This window comes from Protopterus annectens, chromosome 6.part0 (assembly GCF_019279795.1).
Source record: "Protopterus annectens isolate FY-2018-M chromosome 6.part0, PAN1.0, whole genome shotgun sequence".
Lineage (NCBI taxonomy): Eukaryota > Metazoa > Chordata > Ceratodontiformes > Protopteridae > Protopterus > Protopterus annectens.
The window spans coordinates 1,662,490,442-1,662,506,444 of record NC_056737.1 but is presented as its reverse complement, the minus strand read 5'-3'; the positions used below and the strand labels follow the sequence as shown (position 1 = coordinate 1,662,506,444).

Below are 16,003 nucleotides of genomic sequence, written 5' to 3'. Positions count from 1 at the left end.
CAAGAGATGGATGGATTACATGAGACAAGATCTCCGACAGTCAGGTACGATGGTGTAACAAAGTAGAACAGTGGCACTAAATCAAGAAGGATGGTGACAGTTGATGCAACACCCCAACCCCAAGTAGGAAAATGGAAAAAAGGGGGTTGATGATGATGATGATGATGATAAGGGCTGATTAACAAATTACTTGAGGTGACATTTGCGGTCACATTTAAGACTACTGCAGTGCTGGAGTATTTCTCATTGAAATTTGAAGGAATGATACGGCAGAAACTTCTGGTATTCAGTCTGTCATGTTTTTATGGAATAACGTTGAATTCAGGAGTTGTCTAAGAGGACATCAGATATTAAAGCTGGCTGAATCTTAAAAGTTAATTGTTGAGAGGGTTTAGAAAACGTAAGTAATAAGGCAAGTATATGAAATGAGAATTGGAATAAGAAATTATTTCACATATGAATACGTACAATACTGTACATCAACGTGATGCTGCGTTTATTGGGAGAGATAAAGGGATAACTATCATATATCAGGGAACTTGAAAAGGTGTCCCAGGTGATATCCTTGCACAGATGGGACATTTGCATAGCAATTATTTTAAGCAGCAATTTGACCGTTTTGAATATCAGCGCATAGAACAAATAGCTGTTTGGAAATGTACATATTGTAGAAAGGAATATTTTTTGGATAAGCTTTACATTTGTTTGGGAAGAATAAAATATAATTAATATCGAAAACAAAAGCATTGTGGTAAACATCTTCTCCTGGGGTGATGTGAAGAAGCCTCCACCTAGTGGTGGAAAGAGTGAATCTTCAGGTGATGACCAGACCTTATCATAACTGAAGGAGAATATCACAGCAGCACAAATAACTGATTGTTCTAATTAAGAAAATAACTGTTTGCCTGCATCTGATTCTACATAAAGTGGAGAAAAGGAACCACACACAAATTTTGTTTGCTCAAGAGTATACACTGTATGTCTACAGCGCTAAGTAATTTAATTCAACGTCTACTAATTCTTCAGGCAAGGACCTTACTACTAGGAATGAGTAAGGATACACTGTCAGAACAGTGCAAACTGACTGATCTAGAAGTAATCATATATCTGATTCCACACACACAAAGTGGAGAAAAAACAGAGAAATATAATCTTCAGTGGACTGGACTGTGGTGGAATTTTTTAAGAGTTATTAAGATGAAATATTTTTGACCAACTGTAAATATGCCTGCTTTTGCAGCTACAATGTGATTTAATGAACAAATCGTTTGTCAAGAGAGGACCACCTATACCAAGGCTGACGGACATTGTCACAGCAGCATTACTAGCGTTATCGTATACTTCAGACATGCATGTACAAAACCAGGGAAAAGGTTAGCACTGCTATACATGTACAATACATGTTTGTAATCTTTGTTTTTCCACTATAAATAACTTTTGTGTCATTGTGGCCACGAAGTAGCAGAATGGATGAAGCACAACCATCAGAGTGAATCTGTTGGAATGCATTGCACCTTGGGAAGTTTGTCAGTCATGCTGTACCATGAGGGTAAGAAGATCATACATGCTTACCCTGTAGTTGACTGACATCCAACTCCCTGAATACGTAAGTGCTCAGTCACAAACACTTCACACACATTTTCCCATAAAAACAAAATGAGCAACACTTTACCCCTGCTAAGGGGAAACACTTTGCAAGAGTGAACAAAGGAGCTGCACAAACTGAGATCTTCAAGTTTACATATACTAAACCTGTATGTGGAAGAGCAAACCTGATGAATAAGGTATAAGAAATTAACACCTGACTAGCTGAGCAGCTATCAGTGTTAAGGTAACCACTCATATACACATAGTAACACTGGAAAGTTAACTAATGAACAGCACATATTCTTTTTTTGTTGTTTTTAATGTATCGTCAGTATCTTTCCTGATCAATACCATTTCCCAATGCACAGTCCATCAGTTCCTTTTCCACAGCTTGTCCCTTTGTTCTTCTGCTTTCTGACCCTCCTAGCTGTGCTGTCGACCATGACCACCGCTGACCTTATGAGCATTATTAACTGCAGTAATCAGCAATGCTACAACAATCCTATGCCTGGTTTGGCATTACAGCCATTTATTCAGTCTACTGCATAGTACTGGCACATCAGTTTAAGTCACGGTCACCAACTGTCCCTTTCTACACAGGACAGTCCTTATTTGGGCAGTTGTATCCTATGAGGAATGACAAATATCCTGAGAATTTTAGGACAAAAATAATGCCTGTTTCCATTAATGGCTCCATAACTTCTTATTTTTTAAATGAAACACCTTTAATATTATATGAAACAGAAATATCTCAAATTCAATGTGTGAGCTTTTATTTTGGCAAATAAGTGATGAGAGTCAGTCATTTGCACTGCATGTGGGTGTGGGTTGTCATGCAAAAATCTCACGTTTCCATAAAAAGTTTTCCACTTTGGATAATTGAAAAGATGGAAACCCTAGTGGAAGTGAAGAAGGTTTCTACATACATCTAAACTATTTAAACATGTACAGGGTATAGGTTAAGATTTCATTGTGGATTTTAATGATATTTCTCTACATCTATAGCCCTATAGAAAATACAGCTAGAAGTCAGCTAAATTCTCTTCATGTGACTTCCTAGCCTGTCTGTTCCCTTAGTTTCTATCTCTGAACAATCATATTTTTGAGTAGACATGTTCAGTGATACTACAAGTGACAGTATAGTTTAGTGGCTGTAAAAATAAGTTATGAATAAACAATACTGTGCATATTACAGCTCTGAAGCTTACAACATTTATTGCCACATATTTGGCCCATGAGCATATTGTTTTAACTCGACTAGAGCTTCTGGTCATCATTCAAGCTAGCCTCTAACAGACATTCCATTCTTAACAAATATTAAATTATCACCTTAACAAACTATTTAATAAAGTGACCTTTTTCTCTTGGGTTAAAATAATTAGTATCATACAGTTTTACAGTCCTTCAAGTAAATTGGAAGCAACCAAGATGCTACCTACTTCTGTCAATATATGAAAACTCCCCTGTTTTCTCCAACAACTGCTTCTGTGTACTACTGAGTTTTTTTTCAGCTGCAGATTAATTGCCATAGCAAGGTTTCTTTACTAGTTTCAAGCCCTTTATATTTTGGATGAAGCATATGTGCAAGGCCTTTAGCTGGAATACCCAGCACTTGTAAATTAGGAGCACCTCTTTCAAGTGACCTAACCTTTTTCTTTTGTCTTCTATTACCCTTAAATTTGAACTGACTGTCAACAGGCTCATCCTTACTTTTAATATGTCGTCTATCATCTTACTTATAAAGATGTTGAATGGCAAAAAACAATGTAACAAAATGCCATAGAAACCCACATATAGTAGCCTATGATCCAGACACAGTTATCAACTTAATAGCTTAATTTTATTTAGTTGGACCTTTAGGCTGTGTTGTTGATTTCTTGAAAGTAAGTTCTTGTCAGGAAATGTCAAGGTTCACCTCACACTCTAAGTAGGATCATAAATAGTGCCGCTGATCTGAGTTTAGAAGTAGCCTGAGCAATACATCCTGCTTTATGCTGAGGTATATATGACTGAATTATTCAATGGTTTAAAGCCATGACATGTAAATATGGAGAATTGATACAAGGTGGCAAACCTCAACTTTGTTTCATCATAGAAAAGTTTCAACCAGTTTCAAAGTTAGTAATGAGACATGTTTTTTTTTAAACTATGCGTTGTTATCTTGGCATAATATTTATTACTTGTAGGTTCATGTTCATGGGAGATTACTAGACTAATGGCTCAAAAGCCCTTACAAGCCTATCCATTTTTATAAACAAATTTTACTTGATTTTTAATCCCCAAGGGCTAGAGGATAGCTTAGGTTTGTGCTTATGCGTTTGAGTATTTTACAGATTGTATTTTACAGATTGCCCCATCCATAAGGGACATGGGGTGCCACCCCCAGAAAGAATTTGATTCCTCATCCATTGATCCAAACTGCTTTGACGAGGGAAGGGAAGGACTCTTCTTTACATGAATGGGAAGTGTGCTCCACAGAAAGGCTAATCTCTGAGACACATCTGTCTCACCAGCATCTTTTGTTCATGTCACAGCTCAGGTTTAGATTGCACGACGCTCATGTAATTTGTCTTGTGAATGTGTAACAGCTCCATCAGGGCTGGATTTGAGAGTGCCTTTTAGGTTAGATATAAATAAACCCTTAATAGTCGGTAGGAGACAGAATAAAGGAATAGGACTTTTGATCAATCTGTATAGGACATATTGTTTACACCTTTTTTTTTTTTTTTTTTTTTTTTTTTTAAGAAGGAACCTCTGAGGCCACTCCAGCTATTGCAAGTGCCTAGTCAAGTACATGCCAAATAGCACACTATACTCAGTTATTGGTCTAATGAGGGCCAAATGCAGTGAGACCATAACTTCCTTGGATCAGGATGTCATGCCTTTACTTATAAGCTGCACCAAATAGAAGGACTCCCTCACCACTATGAACAGATGGTGGTCAAAGTTCAGGCTACTATCTATCTGTGTACCTAAATCTCTCCCCTCTGAGTCCACTCTTAAGGATGTGTTATTAATTTGCAGAGGTATGTGACTTACTAAAGGGTATGATCATGTATTATTTTGTATTTAGCTTTAGGACATGGCTCTGGTACCAATCATTTGTCTGATTCAGATGCTTCTGAAGGATATGTATATCAGTGGGGGATTCAGTGATTGCCCCCAACTTGAAGTCGTTAGCAAACTTGGTCAGCCAAAGGCCTTCTACATTAACCTTGACTTCTGAAAAGTATATTCTGAACAGGAGAGGTGCCAGCACTGAGTCCTGTGGCACACCACTAGTAATTGGCCTCTGGATGGATCTGGATTCTCCCACTCTAAGAGCATGCATCCTGCCTGTGAGCCATTTGGCTATTCACCTGATGATGTAGGGATTTATGCCCAATTTTGTGAGTTTATCTATAATACTGGAGTGGGGAATTGTCAAATGCCTTAGCCAGGTCAAGATAGGCAGTATGCAATGTTTTACCCTCGTCCATGGTCCTTCTCACTTTCTCAAAGAAGTTCACCAGATCGAGCAAGTATGACCTGCCTTTGGCAAAACTAAACTGGGTTTCAGTGTTTGGAGGTTTCCTATGTCATTATTTATCAGGTCCATGATTATTCTCTACATGGCCTTCCATTATAAAACTAGTCAAACTTATGGATCTGTTGATGGTCCCCTTTATACATAGGATGAATGTTGCTGTCCTCCACTCCACAGGGACAAAGCCAGTTTGGAGACTGTGGCTAAAAATAAATTCTAGTGGGCCTGATGGGTCCTGTTTCAAGCTATTTAACAGGCATCCTGGGATATTTCTGGGACACCATCAAAGCTGTGTTTTCAGCTTTAGAGAGTGCAGTGATGACCTGTTCTTTGGCATAGTGGAGGGGATTTCTTAACTGGAGGTGATGGGGAGGTAAGATTTGAGCTGAATTTATTGGCCAGCAGATTTGTTATTATCTTCTGACTGGGAATAGGTGATGCCATCTGCAACTAATTCTGCACATTGTTGACTCTTGCCCTTAAGAGTGCGGACATAAATGAAAAATGCCTTATGGTTATCCTTTGCTTGAAAGGCTATTTTTGCCTCAAATTTTGCTTTTGAAAATTTGACTAGTGACCTGATTTGCTAAGGCTAATGAGGGAGTTTTTGCTCTGTTGTGCACATTCTCTCTTACTTCTACACGTGATTTTCTTTCTTTTGTTGTACAACCAATTTATACCAGGATCCACCAGGTTGGCTTGTTTTTCTGACTTATCCTAGGTTTATTTTGATCTGGTACTGCCATCTCAAAGCAGTTGTTTATATGGTCATGATGCAGGGCTTTTGTGTATGCCTCTGCATAGACTTCTGTGTTTTCTGGATTTGGGGGAGATTGGAAATTAGCTATGTTGTTACTTCATGGGAGGTAGTTTAGAAAAGTTTTTAAAAGTTTTGGTCTTAAGTGGGAGCTGTAGTTTTATATTAATTTCATGGAAGACCGCTTTGTGATCTGATCTAACCAGTGAGGACTTCACACCGGGGGGTGGGGGTGCAATGGTCTCCCATTTGTACTCATAGTGGGAGTGCAGACTAGCTGCTCAAGGGCATTTGTATTGACAAAGTTTAGAAATATTTGAGCCTGCATGTTAGTGGTCACATATGCTTCCTAGTTAATGGAGGGATAGTTGTAATCACACATAATTTATGGAACTGGGCAAAATGATAAGTGATTCTAGAAAATTGAGGTATGGCATATGGTTTTCCTGGTTCATGGTGGAGTACCTGTAGCAAGCAAGGATATGGTAAGAGAGTTTTCCTACGATTATTTGGATATGGAGTAGCTCAAGTATGTCATATTGTTTGACCAGTCTTGAGGTGTGCTTATCCTTTATGTAGATGGATACACCTCCACCTTTTGCTCTTTCATGTGCAGTGGGTGCTTGGAATTGATGAAAGGCCTTGCACACTGCTGGGGTGCTTTCTGTGGCTTTGAACCATGTTTCAGTAACTGCACAGACATCAACATTTTCCAGGGTGAGGTGTGCTTCCAGGGAGTACAGCTTCTTGTTGAGACTCCTAGCATTGAGCACTAATACCTTTAGCTTAGCCTGAGCAGATGGAAGGTTTGTTTATTTGTTTGGCAATGCCTGAAAAAGGCACTATAGGGGTGGATAGTGTTTTGGCCAGTATCCAAAAACCTAGTGGAAACGGGTGAAGACCATCCCTGGCAAAGCAGTGTGGCCTGTCAGTCATGTTCTCCCAGGCTGACAAATATTGCACCCCTTTGGAATGACACCAGTAGCTAAGCCAATTATTAAAGTCAATCATCTTCTGTTGCTATTGTGGTATCATCCTTGGATACAGTAGAATGCTTCTCAGTCCTGGGCTCATACCAACCTGTGACACACATTCTGAGAGCTCAATCATGTGTCTCTTCATATAGTCCAGGGAGGTACGTCTCAGGTCATTTATGCCCACATGGACTATGACTATGTCATACTGGTACTTTGGGTTTAATGACCTATGTACTTGCATGATCTGATGAATCCTGGCCCCTGACAGGCAACTAACTGTAAATTTTCCTTATCTATCCTGGAGAGGAGTATCAGTGTATCACACAATGGAGTCTCCTTTGACCAAAATATTGGGTTGTGTGGTGTTACACCTTATAGGCTTGGTAGTTGAGATACAATGAGATGTCATTTTGTGGTGGGAGTTGTCTTGGTTGTGTGTGTGCTGAGTTTCTGAGGACTGCATCTTGGAGGCCTTTGAGGTCTGGGTAAGTTACATGTGAGCACCTCCATATATATGAGCCTAAGCTTCTGGTCCTTTGCAAGTGTGGTGAATGTTATGTCTTGTCACTGATAACCTGTTTGGCATTTTTTGTGTCTATATATGAGAGTCTTGCCTTCAGTGACATTGTGTAACTACATTTCTTACATACTTTAATTTTCTTTTTCAGAATTATGTGGTTGTCAGTGAATGAGACAATTGTTATATTGCCTCATGATGCCCATGCCCGCCAAGCTAGATGCAGAGATAACAGGAAAGTGTATATCCATGGTTGCAGGTCCTTAATGTGTGCTTTCCAAGGGAATAACAGCTGCCAAACCAGTTGCACTTTGAACAGCAATAGTTCTGAGTGCTGTAATAATGTAATCTGGAGCTAACTAAATGTGACAATGCTGCTCAGTGTGCAAACTAGTTGCTCCTTGAGCAATTTGGGAGTGTGGAAAATTTCAGAGGTAGTTTTTACAGGGACAAGTAAAACTTTTAGTGATTGCTTACATAAAGGTTACAACTAATAGACATTGTGTGAAGAGCAGCATCTGTTAAATGCGAGGCTCATATATGCAAGCAGAGAAAAGCAAGTTTTAAAGTAGGTTTGCCCACAGGCCTGTCAGATAAGGCAGACAATAAGCTTTCCGCTAGCAATTCTCAGACGTAAGCAGGCCTGCCCTGCCACAAGAGTGCAGACTTTGGCCCTCTTAGTGGAAAATGACTAGTTTGCAGCCCACATGTTTTAGAGAACCACCAAAATAGATGCCTAAATGCACTGAAAATAGCAGATTCATGTAGTTAGAGTACTACAATTGCAGAATAGCAGCCCTTACAGCATAATAGAAAAATACAACTTAAAACGCAGAAGAGTTTGGTTAGAGTCCTTTAACTAGGAAGTGGAATTGTACAGATATCCAATGTAAACATGCAGTTGTGAAGGCTTGTTTTACTAAACTGTGCAATCCTCAATGATTTGCCAAAGATTTTCCAGAAATCCAAAATTTTATGAAGAACATACCAAAAATATGAGCCAAAAACCTGGACATTCTGTGAAAATCTGGACATATGTACGTATAGACTAAATATGTTTTACAGATAGTTGCACAATGAATAATACATTGTAAATAATTGTATTGCCTCATTATTATTACACTACAGCCTGCAGCAGGGCCAATTGTTTTTAATAGCTAAATTACAGCCTTCCTTATGGTTTACTAATTCTTATTTCTTTTATTTAGGAGAACAGTGAGAAATCTGTCAAGAAACAGGATTGGTATCATAATGCGCCTATTTCAGAATGTGTTCTTTGCATTGTTCATGGCATTCTTCCTCATGAGGCTGAGTAATGATGTTCTTAAGGGAGCGATCCAGGACAGACTAGGGCTCCTTTTTCAGAGTATCGGAGCACCTGCATACCTGGGAGCATTAAACGCTGTTGCCTTATGTATGTTCTACAGACTATTTTAACACCATATATAATCATGTCAGCTAAAAAGATATAATTGTATTAAATGTATCAATGAAATGGTGCTTCATAACACCGATCAAGTATGTTGTAAACCAATGATCACTTACTAAGATCTGTTTTATCCTGATATCACTTCTAAATGAAAGTTATAACAAATTCTTCCACAAAATACATTTCTTGTTTTTTCTTCCTATTTTTTATTTTAAACTTTATTAACTCTATATAGTATATTACATTCACATGTAATCCTCTTGCATAGTATCTCATCAGCAGTTGTCTGCTTCATTTCATACCCTATCCCTATCCCCACCCTCTTGGTTTTCCTTTGGGTTCACCTTGTCCTTCCTTCTGGTATGATTTTCACTCATGCAGTATTTTAATACAACTTTCCATTGTTTTTTATTCTCCCCTTTCCTCATTTTAGTCAGTTTTTGCCATCCTCTCCCAACATGCAGAAACCTCGTGTGAAATGTTTGGTCATGTATTGTTTCTGCCCCCTTCTAGTTCTGAGTGATGATGGTTTTAAGTTCGGTATTCAGCAGTCTGATAATTTCATTTCTCTTTCTTTCTAGATGCATTCCTCTTTCCTTATGCCCCATATACAGAATTCTCAAGTATGTTCTACTTGCTTTTGAAATATATGTTCCCAAATAATCTGTGCCTATTTCCAGACTTCTTGTACCCCCACAGTCCCAGAATATGTGCATCATTCCTGCCTCCTCCTCATGACAACTCCGTCATCTGCTACCCTCCTTCCTCTTTTCATTTAACAAGCTCATGGGGGTTTGATACCATCTATGCAGTATTCTCAGTCTTTGCCATCATGCTCCATGTACATTCTGCTTCCCAGCACCACCTGAGTTGTCTTCTGCCAGTATCCTGTAATTCCCTTCCATCCTTCCTCACTTCCACAATTTTCTCATTCTCTTTTCCTTGACCTTGCCCCTACTTTCCCTTAATGCTTCATAGATCTTTTTGGTCTTTTGTCTCCCTAATCTTTCAAATTTCCTCTAGGGTGAAATTCTCTCACTCTTTTTGACTACCCTCCCTCCCTCCCTTCCTGCCTGTTCCTTTCCCCTGTTGCCCTCTCTCTGTATTCCTTTCCGAGGTCTCCATGAGTACCAAGTAGTTCCACAACTGGCTCTCTTGTATTTTGTATTAACTACCCATTGTTTTAAATCTTTTCCCGCCATCCTTTTCTATGCATACCAAATCTTTCTCTTGATTTCTTCCAGCATGCCTCTAGATTTCTTCATTTTTTCTTCCCTGTTTTTGCCCCCAACCCTTCTGTTTCTCAAAGCTTTTGGAGGTTCCCTTCACTCAACTTCATACAGCCTAGTTCTATTACTGATGTTTCATCCATGTTAATTAGTAAGCTTTTCCACATTTCTCTATATCCTTTACTTTCTTTGTTTAACCTCCATTTCATCTATTTCTATCCAGTGTATAATGTTATATGGCAGTACCTATGCTGGGATATGTCAGAGCCCCCAGCCCCTCTTTTCATTCTCATCTTTGCCCTGCCCACTCTATTTCCCTTGCCATTACTGACCCCTTCCTCTATGTCTTTTTGTCCTGGGGAAGGGGGTCTATTTGTACGTTGTGGAGTAGGTGGGGGATTATTGACAGAACTATCATTCTTACTGCAGCAATTCTCACAGGCCATGTAAAATTGCCTCACCAACCACTCTGGAGAGTACACCTTACCTTTTTTCCAAGTTCTCCTAGTTTTTTCATATTCCTTCATCATCTCACCAACATAGAGCCCTAGGTACTTGGGAAACTCAGACTCTTTTACCTCACCTATTCCGCCTTTCTCCTTACCTTTGTTGTTGTAACTTGTTGTTTCAGCTTAGTCCCACCATTTCCCTAAACTTTTTGACTATCTCTATTACAATTCCCAGTTCTGCATCTATATCCTCAGACATTAACATGCAGTTATCCCATATAACACAAAGTTAGAGTTTACCCCCTCCTTTTCTTCAAGCATTGCTAAATTGTGTTTTATTTCTACTGCCAGCTCCTTGATCAAAAGCATAAAAAGGCCTGGAGATAGCAAGCACCCCCGTCTAGTCCCTTTCTCTGTCCTTGTCTCTTCAGATACTCCATTTATGAGTGTTTCTTTTTCTGGGTTCTGGTATAAGACCTATATCCATTGTTTGAATGTTTCCCCTTCCTGTTTTTGCTGGTGTCTTCCATAGGAATTCCCACCTCACCAAACACCTTCTGTAGATCAAAGAGAACAATCCACCCTTTCCTTTCCTGCTTCACTCCCTCCCTGTGCATACATTTCAACAGGTACCAACATTTTTTTGCATTCCTTCCCTTTACAAAACCATGTGCCCTGTTTGTATTCTTTTTTTGTAATTCTTCATACAGTCTTCCTGCCAATATTTTTTCCAAAATCTTGATGCGTATATTAATCAAAAGGATAGACTTATAATTTCAAGTAAAGAAAGGCACACAAGTGGAGAGGCAGTGCAATGTATTCAAAAAAGGCTTTATTCCACACCATAATTAACGCCAATAAAATGGATGTTTCGTTTTCGTCCAAACCAAGTAAAAGTATAAGTACTACCATCTAGTGGCCAAAGGGTAAATTTACAATTTATGTATTTTTGGATGTGGTTTACACTTTGGCCACTAGATGGTAGTACTTATACACTGTTTTAAACCATTATATATTTTTTTAAACAAAATGTTTCTACACAAAACTTTTTAACTGAGTCATTTATTTGTATAATATTTTTTATAATTGGTTAACTGGTTTTAAAGTATGTTCAAAACATGAGTAATACTAGTGAATGTACTTGTGGAAACTTTTGACACTTCACAAGAAACATTTTAAAGGAACTATGGAGTTTTACCTACTCAGTATGTGGTTCTGATTAACTTAATTAACTGGGTTCACATGACTGGACGAAACTTTTTGAATTTATTTTTAAAAGGAACTTGTCAGTCTATTGTGTGTTATCTGATGAAGTCTGACTTGGTTTGGACGAAAACAACTCTTTCATTTTATTGGCGTTAATTATTGTGTGTAATAAAGCCTTTTTTGAATGCATTGTGCTGCCTCTCAACTTGTGTGCCTTTCATTACTTGATTTTGGCTTTTTTTTGGCACACTATCCTTGAATCAGTGGTTATAGGCTTATAATTTAACAACTCTTCCCTTTACAGTCTCCCTTTAAGTATCACCATTATTCACCATTATTCTCCCCTCCTCATACTTCTAGATCTTTTGTCTGAGTCCTATATTGTCTTCTATTCCTCTTCTAGGACTTTGCATATTTCCTTCCCTCCCTATTTCTAGAACTCTAGAGAAAATCCATCTTGATCTCCAGCTTTCCTCTCCTTCATCTTGTGCATAACTTACCTTAGCCATACTCTTATCACCACTGTAGTGTGCTTGTGTCTTTGTTCATCCTCCAGCATATATTGTCTCTACATACTTTCCTCAGTTCCATTCTTATTCTGTCTTTTGCTGTTTTCCTGTTGTTTTTATATTTCCCTGTACTTACTTGAATTTTTACCCGATTAGTTCTTCTTCTAAATATTCTCCATTTCCTTCCCTCATCCTCTGTACCTCTCTGTCTCTCTCTCTGCCTGCTTCTTCTTGTATTTCTTGGTTAAATGTTTCCACTGTGCTTTCCTCACTATCCATCTGTAGACCCTCAAGTACTGTTGTTGAATTTCTTGTTCTGTAATAATTTTACTCTCTAATTACATTCTTATTTCATTTTATATGATTTGCAATGCTTGCCTTCTACTTTCATTTCTTCCAGATTCCTTCTGCATCATATCGTACTCTCTGTAGCTCATTAATCACCCTTCCTTCCTTCTTTCCTTTTGTCTTCATCAGTTTTCCCCTGACAGTGACTTTGTTTCCATCCCACCAGCAATCTTCCAGTTTGTCACTGACTTTTATAATGTTCTTTGTTGTGCCCTTTACTAGTCCTTGCAGTGTTTCTTATTTGTATGCCTTCTTCCATTTGTAGTTAGCCAACTTGCAACCCATTTTTACTTTCAGTTCCTGCACATTTAAGTCTCACTGCTGCATGATTTGATATGTCTCTCCTGTATTTGGATCTCTTCCATTAGCGTTTCCTTCCCTAACAACCTGTCTAACGTACTTCCTGTAACAAAACATTTCTTGTAAAGGTGTATTCCCTCTTAGCTGGATAGCTTTTAGTCCATTTGTCTAGCCACCCTCTGTCTTTCATTCCTCGGCCCAGATCTTATTTCATCTTCTTGTTTTATTTATTTTTTCTGTACAACTTTTGTTTTCCAGTTCTGTAGTGACTATGTAGGTCCCCTCCACATTATCTCTATTCTGTCTCTATTTGTCTGAACCCAGTTAGCAAAACAGTTCATGTTGAATATTTTCTTCATCACTGCTTGTGCATATATGATTCATATTGTTCAGCAAGAAACTTCCACCCTTCCCTGTCGGATGACCCATCTACCCTTCTAATTTTTTATCACATTCTCTGTGGTTGTTTGAAGCCCTCTACAAAATACAGCTGCTAATTCCCTCTTTCTCCCGTGTCCTGCTATCCGTGCCTCCCTTTTGGTAGTCACAGTACACTATCTTTTCCTCATCTCTGATTTTCAGTTTTGTTTCTCAACGTAGAACAACATCTCTCCTCATCTTCTTTAACTTTTCTTGTATTCTCCTTTTCCTGATAGGATTTAATGAACCACCAATGTTTCAGTTAATTTAACTGTATTTTCCTTGATATTTTTTCCATCCATCTCTGCTGTCCAACTGCTTACATTCAAAATAACACTTCCTGTTGGCCTACCCTCCCAGCAAAACATTGTGTTCTTTGGCAGCTGCCTGTGCTCAGATCTTTCTTTCCCATTCTTGGCTTCTGGATTTCTGACTTTTGGCTCTTAAATGTACATGGGTATGCCCTGGACATGGGCCTTTCAAGACTTGCTTTTGTTCCCTTCCAGTGTTTCTCACACTAGTACATTCTACGACAACTCAGTAGTGATGTCACAACCTTTTTATATTACATCATTCCGATTAATTGGTCTCCCCTACCTACTGTTATTCAGTGGTACACCAGCTTCATTTCTGTGATAGTCCAATAGATTTTTTTTAAGTTTTACAGCTCCTTATGATGCTGCTTATACACAATCCTTCCTTTATTTCATATTTATCTGTGGATTGTCCTTTACCTTACCTTTCCCTTGTTTCTCCCCGTGCACTGTTTTTTCTAAGACTTAGAAACTGAACTCATGTTTATTGTAGTTTATTGAGAAGTAATAAATATTTATGAAATGTGTTGCTTACACTGGAGGCTTGCCCCTATGTCCCCTTGACTGAATAACCCATCATTGCCACGGGAATTTATTCAGTTCATCTCATTTTTTTATAAAGTTTTAATGTTGTATTCCCTAAAGTGTATTTCACAATGGAGGGATCTATTTCATGTACTACATCCTTCCTGGAATTTCCATAGTCATTTGCCTTTCAGTGTCCATTTTTTATTTATTGCTTCTTTCTTTTTTCTTTCTGTGGCTCTTTCAGTCTTTCTATAGTCCTGCCTTCTACCTCATTGACTCTGCTATCAATCATAGCTAAAAATCAAAAGAAAAACGAGTTGAATGGTAGGAGAAAGCTGAAATAAGCAAATGCGAGTAACGTAATGCTAAAGCAACTAAAAACTTTAATGTGGTAAGCGCTTTCAGTGGTAATAATATTCCACCTTCTTCAGACCCAGAACAACATAACAATGATACTTATATAGCTTGCAGTTAATTGTCAATTAGTCATTCAATCAACCAATAAAAATAAAACCATATAAAAATACAATATTTAAGCAGTATAAAACCTGCTCTAAAAAGTTACAATGTTAAATACGTAATAGTCAATTTATAAATAACATTAAATATATATGTATAACATATATAAACATTATACTACAAAATAACATTTTAAAAGCTACTAGGGCTAAACTGAAAATGTATAATATATGATAATGACATAAGTTTACTGTAAGAACTAAGATATTTAGCTAAGTAAAGTCACATAAAAAATATAGTAATATGTAAAACATATATATTAAATAATTGCATGCTGGTTAGAGACTAAAGTCTGATCATAATAATACTGAATATATGACCAAAAACAGAGTCTATATATATATATATATATATATATATATATATATATATATATATATATATATATATATATATATATGAAACTATGTAAATATTACTATGTTTCAAACTTAATAAACGAAGAAGTACAATATCAAATTCGAAACCTTTTATGCAAAATTAATATGTTATCTATTTAAAGCTCTTAATTTTAACACGCTTTTAATAGACACAAATTAATTTAAACCAGGGAAAATGTATGCAGCCGTTTTGATTTGCCAATACAACTCATTTTGTTCTAATAAAAGTTGCCAAGGCCCCCCTCTCGGGTCCAAAAGTGTTTGGTGTACAAACTCATGTGTTGGAAATTGTAAAATATGCCGAGCAAGAGCATTGTTAACATCTCCTTTACTAACAGCATAACAATGCTTGTATATTCCTTGTTTTAGTTTCCGCTCGGTCTTACCTATATAAAATGAGGGACAAACCTGACAGCAAGCTGCATATACTACAGCTTTGGACTCACAATTAAAGGAGCCATTTATTGTGTACTGTTTGTTATTAATATTGATGTCAGTAGTCACTTGAATGTATTTACACTGTGTGCAATGCCCACATTTACACATACCTTTATGTACCTGCTTGTTCGTACCTAAATGCTCATTCTTATGCCTTTCCAACAAGTTTTTAAGATTAAAACCCCTTCTGAAAGTAAAGCGGGGTCTGATACCTAGCTTAGTGCAAATGGACGGTTCTTCCAAAATTAATGCCCAATTCTTTATAAAAATCTCTTTGACTCTTGCCGTGTCAGCTGAAAAAGTAGATAGGAAACTAAGATGTAATAACGTGACACCATCATCGTTTTTGTCATACTGTCGTGTAATTAAATTAGTGTTGGTAGTAATGCCATCCTTGTGTACTCTACTAGTTAAAATAGGTTTAAACCAACCTGTTGATCTCTTATCTTTAACTTCTGTAAGTGTTTCTAGAAATAGTTTGATAGGATACCCCCTACTTATGAACATAGACTTCATCTTGTTGCATTCTAAGTCAAAGTCAACATTTTCAGTAACCATCCGTGCAGCTCT

The 16,003-nt window shown here is 37.6% G+C and overlaps 1 protein-coding gene across 1 annotated transcript in view; it reads left to right on the top strand.

Moving 5' to 3' along the window:
• Positions 1-16,003, top strand: part of LOC122804885 (ATP-binding cassette sub-family G member 5-like) — a 195,153-nt gene that overhangs the window by 66,041 nt on the left and 113,109 nt on the right. The window contains exon 4 of the mRNA XM_044075073.1: positions 8,573-8,778. Within this exon, the coding sequence (XP_043931008.1) occupies positions 8,573-8,778 (206 nt within the window). The remainder of the gene's footprint in view (positions 1-8,572; positions 8,779-16,003) is intronic.